Here is a 24,393-nt window from a genome sequence, read left to right as displayed (position 1 = left end):
AACGGCATGAGGTATTTAAAGGTGAGCTAGTTTTTGGTTTTGGCACTTTGGGGAAAAGTGTCAAAAAAAGAGAACACAGAGAATGTGTGTAATTGAAGTCTTCAGGGTTTTTTAAAAAATGAATCACTTGTCCTTGATCTTCCCCAAATGACAACAGTGAGGTTAACATGATGTCAGTATCAGTCTAAGGCAGCATTTAATTCTTCCTTGCTCTGAGTTATGAGAAGATGTACATCTACAGGAGGTTGTTTATGCTTCCTTGTTCACTGATTTTTTTCCAAGTCTGGCTTTTTGTGGTTCTTGATTATCCTGAAAATGACAGATACAAACCATGATGGCATTAAAGACACAGGGCTCACAAGTGTTACTTATCATACAGTCTCCATATTACTTGTGGGTAGGTGCTACAGTGAGTGTAAAAGATGAAAAGACACTGATCTTGCTCTCAAGATGTTTATGATGGAGTTTAATAAGTTATTGTATGAGCTCTTGATTAGTTTGTTAGTGCCAGCCACTGTCTAAAATATTATGTTAATAAAATACTAAGATAGCCTTAATTTCTTTTTATCCTTATTTTTTCAATTAAATGTGTTTGTATTTTAAGTATCAGAGTCATATAATTCATTAAAGAAACTTCATGATTTTCTAAACCCAGAAAAATAGAAATGTTTATATGAGGTTTTCTGCTATAAGCATACACTTCAGATATTTTAGTGAGTGTTCTTTAAGAAAACCTAGTAGATGAGAAATATATGCCATGGATTTTGAAAGCAGAATATTCTTAGAAAGAGTGTACCCCCTTTCATAAATCCAGTCTTAGTTTAACTTACAGACACAGACATCTGCTACCTTTTCAACTTTTGCTTTGTTTGCTATTGTTAAGATTCTGGATTTTGTTGTTCCTCAAAATCCACTCCTATTTTTTTGTGAGTACGCCCACAGCACCTTTGCCTCAGAGATTCCATTCCTGTCCCTTGTAATATGCCCACAAGGTGGGTCCCCTCCCATGGAGACAAGCTAGGCCAGGCCGCACAGCCCTGAGCTGTACCTTGGCCTCACGCTGCCCAGACTGGCAGATTGCACAGGCAGACAGGCCAAAGGCAGTGCCAAGGAACTGCAGGACAGGACGCCTGCTCTGGCCATCCTTGTGCACACGCATGGGCAGAGAGGAGCATGAGGGAAAAAAACAGAGGTCACTGTCCATCTTACAGAACTTTCCGAGAAGCGTGCCAAGGGGTGGGAGACGTGGCAGAGGAGCCGGGTGAGCCGTGGAGTGACAAGTGACAGTGAGAAGCAGCTATGCAGCAGCGAGGCTGCAGAGCTGCCAGGGAGGACCAGAGGGCGTCACCACTCCAGGCCTAACGGGGACGGATAGTGCAGAGGGTCCTGCCAGGGAGGGATGGAGGAGGGGGAAGAGGAGGAGTAAAGACTGTCAAAGAAAGGAGGAGCACATCCCCAACCAAGAGCCAGCCAGTGAACACACTTCAGCCATCAGATGTGCTCAGATGTCTGCTGTCTTAAAAATAGGGGTATCTGTCCACCTCTTGCTCTTGTTCTTTTTTTGCAGAACTAGGGATTGAATTTAGAGCCTTTGCACATGCTAAACAAGCACTCTGCCACTAAGCTACACGCCCAGCCCTTTTTAAAAAATTTGTATTTTGATATAAGATCTCACTAGTTACCCAGGCTGGACTTGAACTTGCAATCCTCCTACCACAGCCTTCCAAGTAACTGGGACCACAGGCATGTGCCACCACACCCAGCTTCTCTTTTTGCCCTTTTTTCTTAAGCAGATATTTTTATACTACACTAATACTCAAAATTAACAAGTGATGAAATGTGGACAGACATACATCAGATTTTTAATTCAAAGGAGAAAAAATTATCAAGTGTGTGTCTCTTTTGAACTCTGCAAGTTTTAAAAAATGACCCTTCAGATGAAATCAGACGAGGAAGTTAAACAGGACAAAAAAAGCTAGGACTTAACAAAAGGAAGATAAACAAATTTCTGCTTCCTCTCTTCCATTCATGTCTTGATACTGAGGTAAATAAAGCAGGATTTCCTGCCATCAAGGAGTTTAGAGCCTAGTGCAAGGAAACCACCGCCAGGAAAAGGCTCATCTGCTGTTGAAATGGCACTGTGAGGGTCAGGTCAGTGACCTTCACAGGGAAGGGACACAGTGGAAGGTCACCAGACTCAGGTGAAGTTAGCATGGAGGGTGGCCTGTGGGCAGGACAGGACAGGTCGCCAAGGCCTGACACACCTCTGCTATTAGGCTCCAGGCACTAAGAACCATAGGAAGATTAAATAGGAAATGACATCATCAGGGTTCCCTGGATGGTGGACTAGACATAGAAAAAGGGGTGGCTCCTAATCATAACCATGGCTGTCCAGGAAACATGGTGCACCTGGGTGCTTGGAAGACTCTGACCCAATCAAGTGCCACTCAGTGCCTTAGTGACACATTTGTAACACAGGACACAGGTCCCGTGGATTCCATTTATGTCCTCTGAGATTTCCATTAGCCCAAGTAGAGAGAGAATGATTTTAAGCCCACAGGAGACTTCTAGTCTTAACTGATAAACTAGCAAAATGTGTTTAATATCAGAACATCATCTTAATGAAGTTCTCTCAACGCAGGCTTCCTCGCCATGTCTCCAAAAACCCACCTAAACACTGGGCTTCTGGAAGCAGGGCCCTCGCTGATGCTCACCTGTCGAGGGCACCCTCTACTTCTGGTCTGAACATTCGTAGCTGCTGCAAGCAGGGGTTGGTTCTGTGCCTCACCTAGTTTCCCTGACAGACAGGAGCTCCCCAAGGGCCGGGGCCGGGTCAGCCCCATTTCCTCCTGCAAAGCCTGACCTATGCAGACGCTCAGCATCAGACAGAGGAGATGTGGTCCTTGGCTCCCTTTCAGAACTTGAGTTTTCACTCAGAGGTGTGCTGGAAAGGGATGCTGGGTCAGATCTTTCCATCTCCGCGAATCTGGTTGACTGGGAGTGTGCTTCTTCACAAGACCAAAGGTAGACCTGTTATAATGAAATCTCTGGTAACAGTCAGATAATTAAACCATCTTTGATGCAGTCCCTACCCCTGCTGGGTGTTTAAAAGCTGTGGAGAAGGAGTTCACTCAGTCCTTATGGAGACCTCCTACCTCCCTGACACAGAACCAGGCAGCAGTGGCCAAAGAGAAGAGTCCCTGGGCAGCCCATGGCCAAGCAGGAATGTAAAATAACTTGGAACCACTCCTCACCCAGGATGTGTGAGAGAGTGACATTAACTGTTCTCAGAAAGAAGAGAGAGGTTAGAGGACAGGGAGGGAAGAGCCACACCACACTGAATCCTGGAGGGACCTTGCATCAGAACGCAGGAAGGGGCAGCTGGCTCTGACAGGTAACGGATGCCAGTTGTAATGAAGGTGAGTGAAGGCAGAGCCAGCTGGGTCCCCGTATCCTGTCGGTGTGCACGTGACCTGCCACACAAGGGCAACCCCCTTACAAGACTGACCCCTGGGAATCAGGTGGGGGCCACTGTCAGGTGGGTATTGCTTTCTATACGTTTTAGAATTTGAGAAGTAAGAACTCCAGACACCATGTGTTTTTGACACTTAACTAAAAGGAAGTGAAATAAAACCACAGTCTCAGAGCCCCGATGTCCCTGATGGGAGTTGGTAGTGAATCTCATTGAAATGGATGTCCCATTTTACTAGTTACAAAGAGGGGTTGAATTGCGAGGACCAAGTGGGGTTTCTGTAGTTTCCTTGATAAGAATTATCTTAAGGTGGTAGAGATGCCTAGGTAGCCCAATCATCGATGTCTAAAAAAATTTTTTTTAAAAAGGAAAAGTGGTACAGATTTATCTCCATCTCTATAGGGTTTTCCGTGTTCAGTGTGGTCCCTCTGAAACCATGAGAGGAAAAAGTGCATTCCACCTTGTTCTCCTTCAGAAGGTTATCAGCTGATGGTGACGGTGCTCTGTGGCGGCGCCTGTTCCTGTCTGGGTTCCCTCCCTTGGGTCAGCCTGCCACAGACTGCGTCACAGGGGGTTGCAGAGAGCCACTGACGCTGTGGCCTATGGCCCATGACACAGGCAGCTGATCCAGAAGTGGCCCCTGGTGGGGTGCCCTGGACACGCCCACAAATCACATTCAGCCCCAAGGGGACGCCAGGCTCTGCCTTTGCTGCAGTCCCAGCCGGTGCTCGGTGTCCTTAAAGTCAAGTTTTCCTGGCTCCTCACCGCTGGAAAGTCACAGGAAACAGACATTGGATAGTACATTTGGGAAGCTGTAGAGTCTGAATAAATAGTTGTAAGACAGGGGAGTAGAGGACCCTGTTTGGACATTAACCAACCACCACTGGTTTCTAAACAAAGTTAGAGAAAAACATGTCTTGATTTTTGGACTAAGAACCAAGCTGCACTCGAAGCTGATGTTTTGTGGTGAGGATTTTCAATGAAAGCCCTGCAGCTGGAGCGGGAGGAGAGTAGTCACTGCGCCCTGAGAGCCAGTGTTGAGGGAAGGACTTTGGGAAACTCCGTGGGCATTGTGTAAGTGTTCCAGACAGACTGCTGGGACAGTGCAGTGTGGACAGTGACTGGACGGAGTGTGCGTGGCCTTGCTGTCTGCCATGCCTGTTCTGGAAGGTTTTTCTGGTCTGTCCTCGATGTTCATGACCATTTTTGCCAGAGGACCACGACTTTCTTAAAGAACTGGCACCACTCAGCTGCCCCAGCCTCAGGCTTTGCAGCCAGAGCACTGTGTGCACCGGCCTCTCCCTTGGGTGGACAGACCTAATCAGGGAGGTCACCACCCACCCGGGAGCCAGACAGCAGGGGGCCAACTGCACCTGTTCATCCTGGGCTTGAACCACTCGGTTTCAACTGGCCATGATGTGTTTTTGTCATCTGGCCAGATCTAATGGAGAGATGAGCGTGAGAATGTCCCCTCCCATGGGGTTAAATCTGGTCAGGTCCTCGTGTTTAGATCTGAGGGTTCTCACCCCGTAGCCAGACTGCACAGATAGGAAACAGCCCCCAGAGAAAACCAATTAGCTTAGGCTTTGGTGTGATGTCATACATGTGGAAGCTAAAATATGTGCTTTGGGTGGGGCGGGAAGTGGACTGAGTACCTATAAATATCATTCTTTACATAATCACTGGATTATTATCTGCTAGAATCTATAAAGATAAATATTTCCAAGAGTCACTAAAATAACGCTGGCCTTTTTGTTAGAAATTTACGTTCACCTTTTTAAAAGAGGCTATCCCCGTCCTCTGGCTTCATTTGGTCTCGTCATGTTAGATTTCATAGACCAGTTCTTGTTTATGTCATTTTAACACTAGAAATGGGCAACCTGTGGCCCTCTTGGTTTCTAAGTGTGATGGCTTTGTTCCATGACTGTGTACGTGTGTGTTTGTTGTTGTAAAGGACACATCAGTCCTTGATGAACAAAGTGTATAAATCTAGTGGAGTGGAAGCAAGTCAAAGGGAATGTGGAAAACAAATGCCAGGCGGGCCACCCAGGGCTGGAACCAGGCCTCCGAGGTTCAGAGGGAGAGCCCACCACCCTCCTGGCCCAGAGGCTCTTGTGGGTGGACCAGGCACCTGTTCGTGTCCATTCTAGGCCTCTTGCACTCATACCCAGGACTTACTCCAGGGCACTGGTCTCCCTCCCCACCCCACCCCAAACGTCCTGCCGTCTGTCCTGCACTTCAGCAGAGCCACCCTGGCCACCAGCCTTGCCTCTGATGTCTCTGCTGAGGACGTGTGGACCCCTGCTTCCCATCTGTTTTGGTTACCTGACTGCAAGTCTACAGGGGCCTCAATTTTGTCTTTCTGCCATTGAAACACAGGAGTTGCTTCTTGGAGCCAGCGAGTCCTTCACAGGAGAGGCAGGAATGAGACACCCTAGGATCGGGCAGCCAGGACATCTCTGAGTCAGTCGTGCTAAGGGCCACAGCAGTCATTTTTAGTGCCCACCGGAGAAAGCCAGGGTGTCTATTCTCTGTGTGACCAGTTTTTACTCCCGTTCTTACCACCTGGACTGAACCCAAGGATGGCCTGAAGAAGGGGCAGCAGGACTGTGCCCCTGGGCGGGCTGCTTTTCACCACGTACCCAAGCCCCAGCACACACGTTCACTCTTCCAGGTCGTGTCCTGCGTGTGAGAGGAGACTGACAGGAACCCTTTCTCAATGTAAATACTCACCTTTTTAAAGAACTTGCTAACTATTTCTACTTAGTCCTTTTCTCTGATAAACATACCCAGTCTACCTAGTCACACTCATCTTCTCGCTCCTAAAGAACGTGCAAGGTTCAAAACCAGCTCTGTCCCAAGTGGGCCTGGTGGCCAGCCTCAGCCTGAAGTGCCAGCCCACTGCCTGCTCAGATGGCAGTCTTCTGCAAAGACCTGTGAAAAGCCGGGCTTCGTTGTGAAATCAGCGCCAGCGTGCGTGTGGTTGTAGGTGTCCAAGAGGGACTGGCCTCAGAAGGAAGAAAAGCTTTGGTTCTCACACCGGACGTTGCTTATGTGACTGAGACACAGTGGCTACTCCAGACAGCGGGGCCTCTGCAGCCTGTGCTGCTGCTCTGCTCTGGTGGCCTGCGTGTCACCACCTGCCATCAGCATCTTCACCAGTGGAGGAGAAGTCAGGTGCCCTAACTTCTGTTGAACTGGCCTCTGCCAGCTCCAGTGAATCATGAGCTGCCAACCCCCAGAGCTGTGCTTGTGGACAGCAAATAGATGTGCTCCTGCTGGCCCGGTGCACAGAAGCAGCCTGTCCTCAGAGAGGGATAGTAAAGGGAGCCTTTTCCAAGCTGTTCAAAGTGGTTCTCAGAGATAATGGATGGAAAGAGGTGGCTGCCCAGCTGCTCACGGGCCTAAGACAGAGTTCCCGAAATGCAGACCGTTGCAGCCAACAACTTAGGAGCTCGTTTCAGTCCTTCCCAGTCCAGGGGTCTCCCTCTCGTTCCTGTGCATGGTCCCCACCTGGACCACACGGACTCCAGAAAAGACAGGGAGTGACATGCCGCCTGAAAATGCAGCTAAGGAAGGGGAAAGCGATTCCCAAAAACTGGATGGCAAAATGGATATTCGGCACCTGGCAGAGCCTAAACCAGGTGATTTGGGAACATCAAAAAGATTGCTGTCATCCAAGGGCACCAAACTAATCTTGCTGGCACAGGATGTCACCAAGATGCTTTGTTGGTGACCTGCTGAATCAGAAGTGGGTTTAAAACTGATCAAAAATGCTCACTGGCCAGTTGAACAGAGGGAGGGCTGTTGTGAGCTCTCTGCACAGCTGGGATCGGGCCTGTTTGGCCTTGTCATTTTAATGCCATTGAAGTTGAGCGGTTTAATAAGCAAATTTCAAGATGATGCAAATTTGAGGGAGATAACTTACCCAGTCAACAGCAAAATTAAAATCAAAAGTAATTTATTTTTGTCGGCTAGAAAACAGGCAGAGATAGAAGTAAGGATTTGAGAAACCTGGTCTGAAAGAGTTTCAGTGAAAATTCCTGAAGCTTTTCAGTGTAAATACGCACTTTTTAAAAGAACTATGCTAACTATTTCTGCTTGGTCATTTTCTCTACCTGATAAGCACACCAAGCCCTGGGTAAGGCTCCCTGCATGAGGCACGTGTGTGCGCACATCTGCCTTCCTGCACATCTGCCTTCCTCTGAAGCTTCCCTGTGCCTCTTCACCTAGGTGGAAGGCGAGGTCAGAGGAGGGCAGCCCGCCCAGTGCCGAGGGCTCAGGTCACCCGTGTGTGCGGGGATGTGCTCTGTCTAGGCACATTTTAGTTTATTTGTTCTGATTAGTTCTACATGACAGAATGCATTTTGACACATTGTACACAAATGGAACATAACTTCTCCTTCCTCTGGCTGTACATGGTGCTGAGTCACACCAGCGGTGTAATCATAGTGTATACAGGTTGATGTCTGCCTCATTCCACTGTCCTTTCCATCCCCACGGTCCCACCTCTTCCCTCACTCCCCTCTGTACAATCCAGAGTTCCTCCATTTCCCCTCGCCCCCCACCCCACTATGCATCAGCATCCACTTAGAGAAAGCATTTGGCCTTTGGTTTTGGGGATTGGCTTATTTCACTCAGCATGGTATTCTGCAGCTCCATCCATTTACCTGCAAATGTCTAGGCGCACTTTGGGGTGACACATAAATGAGAGCTTGGAAAAGAAGGGACTAGGCTGGAAGCTGCTGGATCCTGAAACATGGCATGAACAAAAGCCGCCACGGCCTTGTTCTCAGAGTTTACAGTCCAGGGGTGGGGACTGTGAAATGGCCCCGTAAACACAGCTTCAGCGAGCCCAGGACAGGGGAGGGTGGGCCCCCGAGGACTTCTACTCTGGGTCCTCTGGACTAAGAGACGTGGGGGAGGGCAGGCACTCTGAGAGCCAGCAGGTGAAGGGCAGCTGACAGGCCTAGGACCAAGGGATGAGACCCCCTCCCGGGCAGAGGCTGCACCCAGCAGAGTGCGGGGCCACAGAGCCAGTGGGGGCCCAGGGTATTCCCCAGAGAAGCAAAGGGACAGGGAGAAAGGAGAGTGGCTGTCACACCCTCCACGTAGGAAGGGGAGGCAGGTCCACTTTCTGCCACTTCATAGGGCAGAGTTAGGACCTGTGACGTCCCTGTCCCGTGAAGATTGGGTTCTGCTCCTGTGAGGAAGAGCTTTCCACCTGGATATCAGAGCAGCCCTGAGGCCCTGCAGTCTTCTGGGTGACGAGCGCCTTGGGCCAAGGCTGATATCCTAGAAAAGGCGTTTCCTTGGGAGGGGAACGAAGCTAGAAGACTCCTGCCTTCTCTCCAGGCTGTCTGTCACGCCAAGGGACACCCGTGGGCACCGCCTTGCTCTCCTCTGCCCACCTCTACCTGGGCCAGCCCCTGTCACAGTACAGGCCAGTCCTCCCATCGACAGCCACAGTGGGAAAGCAGTGCACGGCGTACTTCCGCAAGCGTGGGCCGGAGTGGACATGTGGGGAGGAGCGTGCTGCCGACTGCAGCCTTAGGTCCTAGTCTTCGCCCTCTGCATGTTCACAGCCCCCTAATAAAATGAGTGACACCTTCAGTCTGAGAAACACCAGCTAGCCTCGCTTCTGAGAAGCGCCCCCCACCCCGTGTGTCCCCGAGCCCTCTCAGCAATTTCCCCAGGGCTCATTAGGGGAGGTGGGGTCTGGGCCTGAGGGTCACCCGAGTCCCTTCTGCCCTACACCCTCTTCTCCTGGCTGGGGCCTTGCGTCACGTAGGGCCTGCCAGCCCCTCCTCCAGCCACGTGCTTGCACATCTCACCCCTGCTCAGTGACACCCAGAGTCCCTGAGCAGGGGCAGGAGAAGAGTGGTGGACCTGTTCTTCCCTGTGTAACCAGCATATCACTTTCTATCTGAGAGAAAATGTTAAATGGTGGCTCAGTCCTCAGGTCAGTCCACAAAGCCTCTTTAACGCATGCGTCATCGAAAATCAACATTTATAAGAGTGTCATCTTTTACCATGTTATAGGTATATTTTTAAAACATTTTTTCTCTAGTTGTAAATGGACACATGCCTTCATTTTATGTATTTATTTTTATGCGGTGCTGAGAATTAAACCCAGTGCCTCACACGTGCCAGGCAAGTGCTCTCCCACTGGGCTACAGCCCCAGCCCTAATATATTTTAATATAAGTACAAAAGCTGGATTCCTGTAGCTAATCCAAGGCTATAAATATTTTTATAATCCATTCTTAATTGGGGAAAGTAGGTTGCGGATGAACTTGAGTAATGTTGCCAGTTTGGGCGTTGGAGACTGTACAAAAGTGCAGGGCACGCGCCTTCCTGGCGCCAGGATGGTGGGGCGCCCTCCCGCGGACTTCATCTGCCTCACGCCAAGCTCGGCCTCCGTGCGCGTGGCCACCCCTGCCGCTGCCTCCATTAGCCAGGGCAGACACGGCCTCAGCAAGCACTGCGGCTGCAGAGGCCTCAGCCCCCAGAGGCGGGACGCTGGTGTGCCATGCCCCGGGCCGAAAGCGGTCACAACCGCCAGGAACAAGGGTCCAGGGAGGCCGTTCACGTGCGTGCGGACACCTGCTGTCCCGGGTTTTCTCAGAGCTGAAGCTTGGCTCTGAGCAGTGTGGCCAGTGGTGAGTTCCAGCCCCCTGTGCCAAGCTGCTCCCCAGCCCTGGTCCCAGTGGGTCACCTGGCCCTCAGAAGCCCCGTTTCCTCGCCTACAAAATGAAGGTTGTATGAGGTAATGCGTGTTTATTGACCATCTATAGTAAGTTTGTACCTGTTACAATTTTTAGAACATCAGATTTCACACTGGAACAGAAACCATTTGGTTTGGTGTGTGTTCTTTTGGGGGGTGGTTGTCGTTTCAGTTTTGACCCTTCCCACAAAGTTCATGTAAGGAACATCTTGGGGATCGGAGGATAAGCAGTGTTCCCACCAACCTCTCAGGCTTCTGCTCTCTGTTCACAGGTGGCCCGGCTCATGGAGATGGGATTCTCCAGAGGTGACGCTTTGGAAGCCTTAAGAGCTTCTAACAATGACCTCAATGTGGCCACCAACTTCCTACTGCAGCACTGATGTTCCAGTGGAGCCACTGAATGGCAGTGGCACGGTCCCCGCCACCACCTCAGCCCGAGGACCACGAAGGCTCTGGCAGCGATGCTCTCCTGGGGAGAGGGTGGTCCCCACTGCACCTCCTCCCTGTCTCTGAGATGGTTACCGTTGTAGTACCAAATAAGTTTGCCATTAAATTAGCATGTATTTTCTATCTTTATTTTTTTATTGGGCATTTTCCTTAGTTTGGAGAATCATCACTCATTCCTAATGTGTTCAAATACATTAAAATTAAAGATTACCGTGGGCAGTCGAAAAGCAGTCCAGATGGGGAATCACCGCTGTCGTAATGTCTTTACAGCAGTGAGTTTTCCTGTACACCCTCTCTCTGATCATCGTCACCATGAAGGGGGACAGGTAATGCTACTTCAGAAAGGACGTAAACTTATTCTTTATGGACTTTTTTAATCACGATTTTTTTGTTGTTGAACTTATGTTCGTATCCCACTGGCTGTTCGGTGTCCACACTTCCCAGGGGAAGAGCTGTATCCACCAGGCCTCAGTGATGAGGGAGAAATGAAAGCCCAACCCACTCCACACTGTTCCAGCCCATTCCAGTCTAGGAAATTTCTCCAGCTCCTTCTCCTGACTTTGACTGAAAATAATGATAATAATCAAGTACTGACTTGAGGTTCCGGAATAGTCCATGACACTTGAGGTTAATTTTGCTCAGACAATTCAGAGTTAGCCACTCAGGCTAGGGGGTGACATAGAACAAAGGGAATAGTTGCTTTCTGGAGCCTTGCAGGGCCTTACCAGAAAGCACGATGCAGGCTCAGCCCCAGAAGAGAAGAGAAAAACCTTGCCCAACCCTAAGGGCACTGCAGGGCTAACCTGTCTGGCCTTCTGCACTCACAGCCAGCCCCTCTGGCAGAATGTTCTCCCTGCCCCAGGCCTGGCTTCTGTGGTGGGTGAGGCAGAGCAGACTGCAGAAATGCAGTCAGGGAGATGGGGAGGCAGGGGGGCCTACCGTGGTGTGAACAGCTTTAGAACAGGTTGACTATTACCATGTAAGCAAATTGTGCAACTGGTATGTTCCGCAAAATGAGCAGCACTGTATCAAATTGATGCAAATTTAGATGTGTGATACTTACAATAAAATTTTTAATGTGTTTTACTTTTCAGTATTTTTAAATTAATTTTTATTGGCACATTAATATTATATGTAATAATGGGCTTCATGGTGATGTATATTCATACATGCACATAACATAATTCGGTCAGTTTGATTCCCCAGTTCCTCCTCTGGTCCCATTCCTCTACTCTACTGGCCTTCCTTCTGTTTTCATGAAATCCGCCCCACCCCTCCCTCTTTTTCTCTCTAGCTTCCACATATGAGAGCAAACATATGACCCTTGACTTTCTGAGTCTGGCTTATTTAGCTTTTCATGATGCTCTCAAGTTTCATCCATTTTCCTGCAAAATGGCATAATTATGTTTTTTTAATGACTGAAAAAAATCTACTGTACATATATATATACATTTTCTTCATTCATCTGTTGATGGACACCTAGGCTGGTTCCATAATCTGTTGTGAATTGCACTCTAAGTAAGGATATGCTTGGATTGCTATCGTATGCTGACTTTTATTCTTTTGGATAAATGCTGAGGAAAGATATAGCAGGGTCACATGGTAGTTCCGTTCGTAGTCGCTGGAGGAACCACCATGCTGATATCCACTGTGATTGTTCTAATTTACAGTCCCAATGGTGTGTAAGTGTTCCTTTTTCCCACATCCTTACAGGCATTTATTATTTGTATTCTTGATGATTTCCCTTCTTACTAGAGTAAGACAAATCTCAGTGTAGTTCTGATTTGCATTTCCCTGATTGCTCAAGATGTTGAGTATATTTGTTGGCCATTTGTGTTTCTTTCGAGAAGTGTCTGTTTAGTTCATTTGCCCTGTATTAGTTGGGTTGTGTGTGTGTGTGAAGTTTTTTAAGTTACTTATATATTCTGGATATCAATCCTCTTTGGAAGGAGTTGTGCTCCCATATGTTGGCTCTCTCTTCACACTTGTTTGTTTTGCTATGTAGAAGCTTTTTAATTTGGTGCCATCCCTTATATTAATTCTTGGTTTTCTTTCCTTAGCTTTAAAAGTCCTGTCGAGGAAGTTATTGCCTGTATCTGTATGTTAAAGTGTTGAGTCCATGTTTTCTTTTAGCAGTTGCAAAGTTTCTGGTCTGATTCTGATGTTTGATCCATTTTGAACTGACTTTGTGCAGGGTAAGAGGTATGGATCTAGTCTCAGACGTCTACATATGGATACCCAGTTTTCCTAGCACTGTTTGTTAAGAAGGCTGTCTTTTCTCCAACAAATGTTTTTGGCACGTTTGACAAGAATCAGGTGATTGTTCCTGTATGACTTTGTCTCTGTGTCTTCTGTTCTGTTCTGTTGGTCTTTGCATTTGTTTTTATGCCAGTACCTTGCTGTTTTTGTTACCAAGCTCTATAGTATAGTATAATGTAAAAGCAGGTATTATGATGCCTCCAGTGTTGCTCATCTTGCTTAGAATTGCTTTGGCTATTCTGGATCTTACATTCTTCCATATGAATTTTGAGTTTTGTGAGGAATTTTATTAGTACTTTATTGGGGGTTGCACTGAATCTGTAGATCGTTTTTGTTAATATGGCCTTTTGTGGGAGTACTGAAGATTGAACCCGGGGGATACTCAACCACTGAGCCATATCCCCAGCCCTTTTTTGAATTTCATTTAGAGTCAGGGTCTCACTGAGTTGCTTAGGGCCTCACTAAATTGCTGAGTCTGGCTTTGAACTTGTAGTCCTCCTGCCTCAGCCTCCCAAGCTACTGGGATTACAGGCATGCTCCCCCATGCTTGGCTCATATGGCCATTTTAACAATATTAATTCTGCCTATTTGTGAACAGGAGAGGTCTTTCCATCTTCTCATGCCTTCTTTAATTTCTTTCTTAAGAGTTCTGTAATATTCCTTGTAGAGGTCTTCAGAACTCCTTGGTTAGATTTATTTCTTAGGTGGATTGGTTGGTTTGGTTTTGTTATTTTGGAGGCTACTGCAAATAGAATTGTTTTCCTGATTGCTTTTTCAGTGGATTAATTGCTGGTGTATAGAAAAGCTTCTGATTTTATATCCTGATACTTCACTGAACTTTTTTATTAACTCAAAAAATCTTCTGGTAGAACTTGTTGGATCTTCTAAGTGTAGGATCATGTCATCTGCAAACAGTGATAATTTAATTTCTTCCTTTCCTATTTGTATCCTTCTCTTGTTTAATTTCTCTGGCTAAAACTTCAAGTACTATATTGAATATGAGTAGTAAAAATGAACATCATCATCTTGTTCCTGATTCTAGAGGAAATGCTTTCAGTTTTTCTCCATTCACTATGCAGTTGGCTTTGGGTTTATCATAGATAACCTTTATGATGTTGCGGTAAGTTTCTTCTATCCCTAGTTTCTTCATTGTTTTCATCCAAATGAGCTTAATTTTGTTGAAGGCTTTGTCTGCATCTGTTGAGATGATTATGTGATTTTTGTCTTATTTATGTGGAGAATTACATTGATTGATTGGCATATGTTGAACCATCCTTGCATCTTTGAAATGAAACCAACTTGATCATGATGTAACCAACTTGATTGTGATTCACAGTCTTATTAATTGTTGTTGAATGTGACTTGCTAATATTTTAATAAGGATTTTTGTGTCAAGGATATTGATGTGTAACTTTCTTTCCTTGGTGTGTCCTTGTTTGGTTTAAGTATCAGGGTGATATTGGCTTTGTAGAATGAGTTTGGAAGTGTCCCTACCTCACACCCCTATTTCATGGAATAATTTGAGGACCATTAGCATTAGTTCTTCTTTAAACATGTGGTAGAATTAACTATCCAGTCCTGGGCTTTTCTTTGTTGGAAGGCCTTTTATTACTGCTTCAATTTCATTGTTATTGGTCTGTTTAGGTTTTCTATATCCTCTTGGCTCAATTTTGGTATGTCATGTGTATCTAGAAATTTTTTCATTCCTTCTAGATTTTTCCAGTTTATTGGAGTATTGGTTTCCAAAATAGTCCCTCATGATCCTTTAAGTTTCTGTGATGTCTGTAGTGATATGTCCTTTTTCATCTCCAATTTTATTAATTTGGGTCTTCTGTTTTGGTTAGTTTGGTGACATTTTGGGGCATAAATATTTAGTACCATTTTACTTTCCTGTTTGATTGTTCTCTTTACCAATACGGAGAGACCCCCTTTGTCCCTTCTGATTAATCTTGACTCGAAATCTGCTTTGTCAGATATGAGAGCAGTTACTCCTGCTTGTTTGGGGGCTCCATTTGCATGGAATATCATTTTTTATCCTTTCACTTTCAGGCTGTCTTTGCCTATAAGATGAGTCTCTTACAAACAGCTTATTGTTTGATCTCATTTTTTATTCCATTCTTCCAGCTTTTGTCTTTTAATTATAGTTGAGACCATTTGCATTCAGTGTTATTATAGATATATTTATTCTTGCCATTCTGATTTATTTCTAATGTTTAATTTGGTCTTATTTCTTATTTGCTTAGCTACTTTTCCAATAAGATGTATTCCTTTGTGAATTCTGGAGTTTGTTTTTAATTCCTTCTATATATTATATATCTAAATAATTCCTGTAAATTAGTGTTCATAAATTCTTTTAGTGTATGCTTGTCTTGGAAGGTTTTTATTTCTTAAATTCTGAAGGATAGGTTTGCTGGATATAGCAGCCTTGGCAGTTATTTTCTTTCAGTTATTTTTATTCAGTTGTTCTGGGTTCTCTTGGAATTCATTGATTCTTCTTTATAATCATTCTTCTGAATTCTTTATCTGGTACTTCAACCACTTTAGTATTTTTGGAGTCAGTTGCTGATGAATTATGAACCTTAGGAGATGTCATGTTACCTTGCTTTTTCACATTTCTGTATTCCTATGTTGAGATATGTGCATCTGTTGGGATGAACTTCTCTTCTACTTTTCTGTGAAGGCCTTTTTAGGGAACAGCCTTCTCTTGGGGAAGTGCTCTGGGATATCAGGTTGTTGTGAATTGTCGAATATATTTCTAGATGGGTTTCATAGTATAGTTTCCCTACTAGTTCTTTGGTGAGAATTAGTGTACTTTGATATAATGTGTATTATGTCAAAACTTAAGGATTCCACTTTCTCTGTAAGGTCTCACAAGATTGGGGTAATGGTCTTAGCATGGTATATGATATATCCTCTGTTATTGCTCTTCTGGATTTAAATCTGTATGTTCTAAAAGAATATGGGAATGATCTCGGCTGAGACCCTTTATAGGTGTGGTATCCATAAACTTTACCCTGCGGTACCTTATCCAAGATTCTACCATGTGAACTCATTGTATAATCAAACTAGATTCCCAGGACCTCACAGAAAAGAAGGAAATAACAGTAACAACAGCAATGAACAATATTCAGCATTAAAATAAATACCATCTCCCTACTATGACATGTATGACACTTATTACCACAAAAACAGGAATGGTTGGGTCAGCAGATAGCAACAGCACCCAACAACCATGAACTAGATACAGCATTAAAGTAAACAGCAGGTGTCAACTGTGACATCCACAATACTGATAACTGCAACAACATGAATGGTGGGGGCTTAAATTATATAAACTAAATGGTTTATTAAAAGGTGGTAAAAATACAGTTCATTAAAGTAAAATGGAGTAGTAAGGCAAAAGAGTTCAGAATATTCAAAAGGAGAAAAGAAAATAAAGGTAGCAAGTAAAGGCCATAAAGAGAGAGGAGAAAAAGAATTTGAGAAAAAGCAATAAAATTCAGCATTTAGAGGGAGAAGAGAGTAAAAACAACAGCAAAAAACTAACCTTCAAAAAACAACAGCAAGAGAAAAAATGATAAACATGTGAATGTGTATGTGCACAAGTGCACACAGAGGTGTACCTACGTATCAGGAAATACAACAAAAAAATTGCTAATGAAAAATAATTGTCTCCACTGAGGTGTTGAAACTGTGGACAAGGATAAATATTCACTGCCTACACCACACTGTCACTTCCCATTTCTTCTTGGTCAGTGCACCCCTTAGAGAGACCAAGAGCTGAGGGCTAATAAGCCCTTTCTCCTCTTACGTTGCTCACCAAGCTGCTGACTACAGTGGCCTGGGACGGTAGTGGCCCAAAGCTAGTTGAAATGACTCTAGTCTTCCTTGTTCACGGGTACAAAGTAGGATAGAATGGGAAATATGATCTATTGGAGTTTTGTCCACACAGACTAGATGGATGCACCCACAAGGCAAGGCTGATGCAGAATTCTAAATGTGAAGTTCCAGCAGCTGGGTCTAACTCTGGAACTTCACAACTTTTGTCAGGTGGTAGCTACTCCAGAAAGATTAGATCAGCACTTCCCCAGGGCTAGGCAGATACTGATCACTCCTGAGCTCTCTGGGACTTCCTGAGAATACCACTAATAGTGCAGGCTAACACACCTCCCTGGATGGAGGGGGCACAGCAGGTCTCACACACTCCAACACCCACGAACATGGCCTTCCAAGGCTTAATCCCCAAATGTCACATCACCTGTTGGGTTTCCTAACCTTTAGTTGATGGCAAGAGCCACTGAACTCAAAGAGAAGTGAATATAATCTCTGTGCCTGATTCAATTACATTCCTCTGGATGCACCCTAGGCCACCCAGTAGGCACTGGCTGGGACACTATGGCAACATTTACTATTTAGGGTTCCCACAGCACCAGGCTGCAGCATGACCTTCCCAAGATGGCTCCCTGTTAGAGCTCTCTGCTCATGAATGGAGAATTATGGAACACTTTTCAGACACCAGGTTGCTGCGCAGCCTCTGAACCAGCTAACTTCAGAGTGCCTTTCTATTCTACAGGTGTTCATGCTAAATTCATGTGCTGTTTCTTTCCCTTTGTGTCACTCCTTCCATCTGTGGTGACCCAGTGCTACCGCCACCACTGGCTTCGCTGCAACGGATTTATTGTTCTTTGTTCAAAACACCAGAATCACTGGGTCTCTCTGAGTCTCTGACTGTCCAACATTGAATTTCAGTCAATTCCCTCAGTCACCCACCTCACTTGAGAAGTAGTACCTAACACTGAGCAACTGGGAAGTGCAGCCTTCCTCCACTGTGCCATCTTGGTTCTCTCTATTTTTTATTAGGCTGCTCATGCTTCTCCAGAGGCTGGGGTGCCTTCTGAAGTGAACACAGCACTCGGTTCCTGTAGGACGCCCATCGGTGCCATCACCTTTCCGAAGGCACTTTGGGCTCAGTGGGACCCCAACCTTAGGCTGCTTGGAGCCATCAAGCTGCTCAGAATGTGGCTGAGGTGACTGTGGTCGCCCAGTTGGTCCCAAGCAGCAGCCCTTACTTGAATCTGGTTTTCCCATCTGAGCTGGCGAAGAATAGTAGAGAGTTGGATGGTCATCTCTGGTCACCTTCATGCCCTGACCAAGGCCCCGTGTGGGCCCGTGGGAGTGCCGAAGAAGCCGAGATGGTGTGAGCTCCAAGGCAGGTTGAAACCGCCCTCTGCACTTTCCCAGGCAAAGAGCAGCTGCACCCCAAAGCACAGCCCCCACGCTGCTCCTTCCCAGCCTCAGAGCCCTGAGCCAAGCAAGACAGACCATGGCCACATCCTGGCTCTCCCTGGGTCAGGCGAACCAGACCCCGCTGTGAGGATCACAGATGAGAGGCCCAAATTCAAGAGGAGAAATTCCACCTGAATGTGATCACATTTCAAAGACCTTTGTGAGCTGGGGATATAGCTCAGTTGATAGAGAAAAGACCTTTGTCCTCCCAAAGGAACCTCAGTGGCCCTCTGTTTCAGTCTTTTAGAGACTGGGAACTTAGAGAATGGGAGCTGAGGACTAAATACATGGCAGCATGGGGTGGAGACAGCCGCGGGGTTTCTTCTGGACCCGTTCAGCTCTTCCCTGTTCCTCTATAGCTGCACGCGTCCGTCCCCAGGGTGGCCTGTACTCTCCTCCTCCATCACCACCTTCCAGGTCTTCACATGCAGTCTGCCCTTTCACTCTTGGGCTCTTTTTCTTTGCCTTCCTGGGGTCCCTTTGCTGGCCACTCATGCTTCCTGAAGATATTGACACAAAACTCAGCTGCCCAACTCAGGATTCAGAACCAGAGAATCGCCCCGCCGCCTGTGGAGTTGGCACCCCCGAAGGAAGACCTTGCCAGAGGGGGGCATCGGTGAGCCATTTGATTCCATTTCCTAAGGTCCAGAAAAGATGAAAGTTTTTGATTTTATGCAAATGGTCACAGATTGGGCTTGATTTTTCAGCAAGAAGATTCCAGATCGTGAACTGAGAAAGAAAGAGGAGGAAAATGTCTGTAAGCGACATTCCCTTCTGCAAATAAGATGTTGCCTCGGGTTCTGATGCAGAAGCCCGGACTGGGTGTGAGGTTAGGAAGGGGAAGATTTTAGGCAAATGGGGCACAAAATTGTGACGTATCTCAGTGTCATTCAGAATACTTCCTGGGTCCTAAAGTTTATGTCCCCACAATTCATAAATTGAAATGTAAGTGTCTAAAACCACAAACTTGGGATCTTTTAGCCAGTTAGATTTAATGACATTTGATTTGTGAAATTTGGTTATTTTCTTCCCTTTCCAGTCTCCTAACTGATACAGTGTTTCTATAAAGGGATGGACAAAGAGCCCTACGATTTGGTTCATACTAAAAATTTAGTTCTGCAACTGAAATCTTACACGTGGGAAAAATTGCTAGGATCAACCTGACTTTACCAACCTGCTCGATACAGCCATGTCTGGTGGAGAATCAACCCCAATAGCTAAATTTTGATGACGCTCCCTTTAGAGTTGGGATTTCCATCACAGAAGCACTGGAGCAGGTTTGTACTGCAGAGGCTGGGAGAGTGGGCAGTAGGTGTAGGACATCAGTCTGAAGAGAGGCTGGTGACCAGCCAGATGGGGTCCTGCTCTGGTGATAAGGGGGTAGGTTGGGAACGTGGGAATATGGAGAGAGGAGACAGGATTAATGGGCTCTTGAGACGCTCCCAGGCCTGGGTTGGAGGGAGAGGCAGCCCCAGTCAGGGAGGAGAGTTTGTCCAGGAGGGCAAGACTCGGGAAGGGCGAGGGCAAGGTGGGGTGGCCAGGCAGTGGCAGGTTCCCAGGGCAAGGGCTGGAAGGTGAGGAACACAGGAAAGTGGAGGTGCTAGAAGGGGTTCATCCAGGAAATGTGAGCAAGGGGAGACCCAGGGCCAGAGACTCAGAAGCAGGCCTGGAACAGGGGCTGAGCAGGAACCGTGAGGAGGGGTGGACCTGGATACCAGCAGGAAACCCCTCAGACCTCCAGGACTCCAGGAAGGAGAAGATCAAGGGTAAAACAGAGAGGAGGGAGGTGAAGAGGCTCATTTCTTACAGTTTCCTGATGCTTAACAGAGAAGGGAGGTAGGTGGGGCCCAAGGAAGGGCTGGGAGCAAGAAGAGTGGATAAAAGGCCTGCAAACAAGAGACAAGCCCGCAGGGTCTCCATGGCCAGGAGCTTTGACCATTTTTGTTGATCTACTCTCCAGTATTGTGATCTGCCCAGTGAAAATCTCAAAGTTCCCGGAGTCTCAGACAGGAATTCAAATAGTCTCAAGAAACTGGAGATTCTGCAGCTTCTCCTGGTATCTGCAGACCCACAGCTTCCCCGGGGAGCTCATAGTTCTGCAGCCTTTCTGGAATGTTCTGAGCTGCCCTGGGAATTTGAGTAGACTGTAGTAGAAGGGAAGAAAGAGGAATCCTAAGGAGTATGGGAAAGGGGGTCTTTGATAAAATCTCCCTGGCTAAAGCCTGTGCTTCTAGTCTCCTGGAAACCCACCTGGTCCTCGGCCAAACACAGAAGCCCCCCTAAGGGACGAACGCAGGAGCTGCCTGACCCAGACATTCCAGGGTCTCTGCAGAAAAACCCGGCAAAAGTATCATGTGACGCCCCCCACCCCGCCCAGGCAGTAAAACTAGAGAAAACCTCCCAAGTCCTTCTCCAGCCCAGACACATGACAGCTCCTCAGAATCCACCTTCTACCTGCCCAGGACCGAGGCTCCTGCAAGCCCCACTGAGACCCTCCTCCCAAAGGTGCAGTCTGTTCCTAGGTTCCAGGGAGTGTCGAGGCTGGAAGAGCCCTCTTCTAGTTAAGCCCACATTTTCCTGAGACAGGGTCACACCACTGACCTTGAGGGTAAAGCCAGCTGCCCTGGGCCCCTCCCTCGGCGGCTCCTGGTCTCGCATAGTTGCTGTCTCTCTAACTCTGGCTACTCCACACCTTGGCAATGGGGAAAGAGAAGGAAGGTCCTCCGGGGTAGAACTCAGAGTCCTCTGAGGCTGTCCTGGTCCCTTACTCCTGCTCACAGCAGGTCCAGGAGTCCTGGTGGCCCCTCTCCACAGAGGGCTGTCCCTGCTGTCTGCAGCAAAAGGGGAGCCCCAAGGGACACCTCAGGAAACAGGGCCAGGACTCCTCCAGTGAGGCCAGAGTCTTCTTCCAAACCCACTAGCTCTGCCTCCAGCCATGTCCAGCAGGCTGTCCCCAGCACATGCACTCATGAGACACTGCAGGCAGAGTGGAAAACAGGCGACGAAGTTGCTTTCCCAACACTGAGGATGGTGTGCCCCAACTTCCTAAGTTGAGTTAGAGGTGATGCAATGTCCCCTGAGATTAGGCAGTAAGGACACTGGACCCTCACAAAGGTGGCCAGTTGCAATCTCAGTGAAAACTGTACTCAATATCCAGGTCTTTAACCAGACGGGTCGCCCAGGGAGCCTTTGCACATCCCCAGTGGTTGACCAAGGACCGCAGGCTCAGTCGAGAGCTGTGGGTGCCAGGGAGTACCTGCGATCCCCTGGCTTCCGTCCAGCGAGTTTGCTGGCCCTGATCTCAAGGGACAAACTGTCAGAAGGCAGCCGGGTGCCAAGGGTGAGGGCCCTGGGAGGTGGTATCAGAAGGGACCTCAAAGCCACCCCTTCCTTACTCTTTTGATCAGCCCTGCCCCACCAGGGATAGCTCAGGCCCAAGAGGTCTTTTGGTTTTGAGAAGATTTTCATTTCACTTGTTCACTGAGAACCTGGGCCAGTGTGGTATTAGAGGAAAGTACCCGGTTGTATCAGAAAGCTGATCAGCGTAGCACATCTGTGCAGATTTTGTAAACCCCCCATTGTGTAACCTAGGACTGACCCTCAGTTTCCATGTGAATAAAGCTGTCAGGACCATGGGGGGCTTTTGCAAAGAAAAAGTCTGGAGAGTTCCTGGCCTCCTCTCAGCAGGAGCCCCTGTATTAACAAGGGGCAAGGCGCACCTAAACTCACCTGTGTAAGCATAAAAATTTAGTCCCGTGAATAATTGAAAAAGCCAACCCCAAGCAGAGTGGCCCTCCAAGCCTGGCCCTTCTCCCACCTGCAGAGAGAAGTGATGATGTTCCTGCTCAGAGAACATGCACCCTGAACCAAACAACGGTTTGGTTAATATTTTTTAAAAAAGTAAAAAGAATAAAGTCAAATACTCACTCTCAGCCTCTCTTATTTGTGATTGTGTGAATGACCTTCAAATCATGACAAATTTCAAATTGCAAGATTTCTAAATTTGGAGCTCAGAGTCACTGCAAAACGAGGAAAACCAACTCAAGGATCCACTTGCTTGGGGCACATGAGGCATGAGAGGACTTTCCTTTGGAAGGCTCTGGACCCCTGGGGCTGGAGAGCAGGGGCCAGACCCGCAGTGCTGTGAAGGGCTCCAGCCCAGGTCAGAAGGACCCAGACTGGGAACCCCAAGTATCACTCCCCTCACTCCAGTGTTGAGGCCCTGCGGGGGCCCAGGAGGAAGCACAGCGTTTCCTTAGGACTTACAGATTCTAACACGTCCAAGAAGGTTCTTTTTTAAAAAAAAAAAAATTTTTTTTTAGTTGTCAATGAACCTTTATTTTATTTATTTCTTTATATCCGGTGCTGAGGATCGAACCCAAGGCCTCACACATGCCAGACAAGTGCTCAACCATTGAGCCACAACCCCAGCCCCCCAGGAAGGTTCTTGTGTGATCTCAAACTTTACCCTTCCTGTCCAAGTTGGATAGATATCTCAAAGCGGTCTTGACCTGAGCTGACCTGCATGGTGGCAAAACCAGGCTTTTGGTTTGGTTGGTGGTCAGTCACTTTTGTCCCCGTGCAGTCCCCTGATCTGAGGGAGCGGGTCACTCCTGGTGTCTGTGGCCAGCACCAAACTGAGAAACCAAGTGCAGCATTTCAGGACAAGCTCCAGGCCTCCTGGGACACTCCCAGAAGCTGACCATGAAGCCCAGCAGGCAGCCCAGGGACTCTGCTGCCCAGTGATTCTCCACTGGAACCCACTGAATACCGAGGGTGGACAGCAGCTCCTGTGGCCAAGGGCTGTGCTGATTGGACCCCACCCCAGCTTCCAGCACGTGCCTGCGGGTCCGGAGCCCCATAAGTGAGCGAGCAAGTCAGGTGCCCAGTGTTAAGAAAGCGTGATCCCTGCCCCCATGGCGACCGCCACCCTCTCAACACAGAAGGAACCTGCTGGAAGCTCTCTTATCCTCAGCTGGTCGTGGCAGTTAGTCAATTAATATTTTTAAAGTGAATAAAGTATAGAACTATGTCACCTATTACCCACGGCTTAAGTACTTAGATTTCAAACACGTCCATGTGATTCATTCACCCATCTTCTGGTGTCCATGTGCTCAAGGTCCTTTCCTAAAGAAGTGCAGTTCTAAAGGTCAGACATGCGCCGTCTTTCAGAGTCCACGCCCACAGCTCAGGATGCACGAGTCCCGTTTGGATTCCTGGCACCGAGGTTGTGGGAGAACTTGGTGGAGACAGGGGAGCGTTCCCCTGGGTGTCCGGCACCCCGCCCGCCAGCAGCAGATCAGGTGTTGTTACCCCTTCACCCATGCATCCAACTCAGTTCCTGTGAAAACCACTCTTTTTTTTTCCTTTACACTTTATCAGTTTTTATAATAATGACATTATTTAATTCCATGAGCAGTTGGCAGATGGGTTGAGGAAGCCTTGGCCACTAGCACAGCTGTCCGAAGGAGAGTGCAGATACCGGGCCGCGGGGCCGGGGCCAGGGCCTGCCCACCACCTGTGACCTGAGGCCAGCTCTGCTCCTTCAGTCTGCAGCTGCCTGTTAGGTTGCTAGAATTCCCATGGCAGCCACAGTCGGTGAGGGACTAGAACAAGTCACTCAGGCTGGGAGGATCAGGAGAGGGGCTCTGGAAGGACAGTGGCCAGGAAGCTGAGGGGCCTCTGCCCCCATTTCTTACCCTGCTCCCTAGGTGACCCCAGACCTCACTAAGCAAACTGGTAGCAGCAGCACCTGACCAGCTCCTGGTGCCAAGGACTGGGGGCTCTTCTTGCTCAGCTGCCCAGCTCCTGTGCCCACATCGAGGGGCAGGGAAGGGCTCCACCCAGAGCCTTCAATTCTGTCACATCTAGGCAGGGGGATCCCTGGTCCTGCCTGCCCCGCTGTGGCCTTCTTCCCCCGCTCCCCCCTCTTTTGGGTGTCTGCCTTTGACCTTGTGGTCACAGGCCCACCTCCAGCTGCTGTGTTGCTGGATGAGTTTTCCTAGATACACACCAGCAACAGGTCACATGGCAATTACGGGCAGGACACCCACACAGAATCAGAAGGCCACCAACACAGTAAACAGACAAGGCCAAAGCCAGGAACTCTTGGGGAAATCAGGGCTCTGACATGCTTACTGGTCTCCTGCTCAGAAAGCCCTCAGTTCTCAGAGCTGGACGACATCACAGGCCCTGCTGACTAA

At 47.7% G+C, this 24,393-nt stretch overlaps 1 protein-coding gene across 1 annotated transcript in view; it reads left to right on the top strand.

Annotated features, from left to right (window-relative positions):
- Window positions 1–11,738, top strand: part of Ubac2 (UBA domain containing 2) — a 161,119-nt gene extending 149,381 nt beyond the window's left edge. Inside the window, exon 9 of the mRNA XM_047554529.1 lies at window positions 10,471–11,738. Coding sequence (XP_047410485.1) covers window positions 10,471–10,578 — 108 coding nt within the window. The 3' untranslated portion in view covers window positions 10,579–11,738. The remainder of the gene's footprint in view (window positions 1–10,470) is intronic.
- Window positions 11,739–24,393: the final 12,655 nt, after the last annotated feature.

This window comes from Sciurus carolinensis, chromosome 5 (genome assembly GCF_902686445.1).
Source record: "Sciurus carolinensis chromosome 5, mSciCar1.2, whole genome shotgun sequence".
Classification (NCBI taxonomy): domain Eukaryota; kingdom Metazoa; phylum Chordata; class Mammalia; order Rodentia; family Sciuridae; genus Sciurus; species Sciurus carolinensis.
This window is presented reverse-complemented; position numbering and strand designations above follow the sequence as displayed.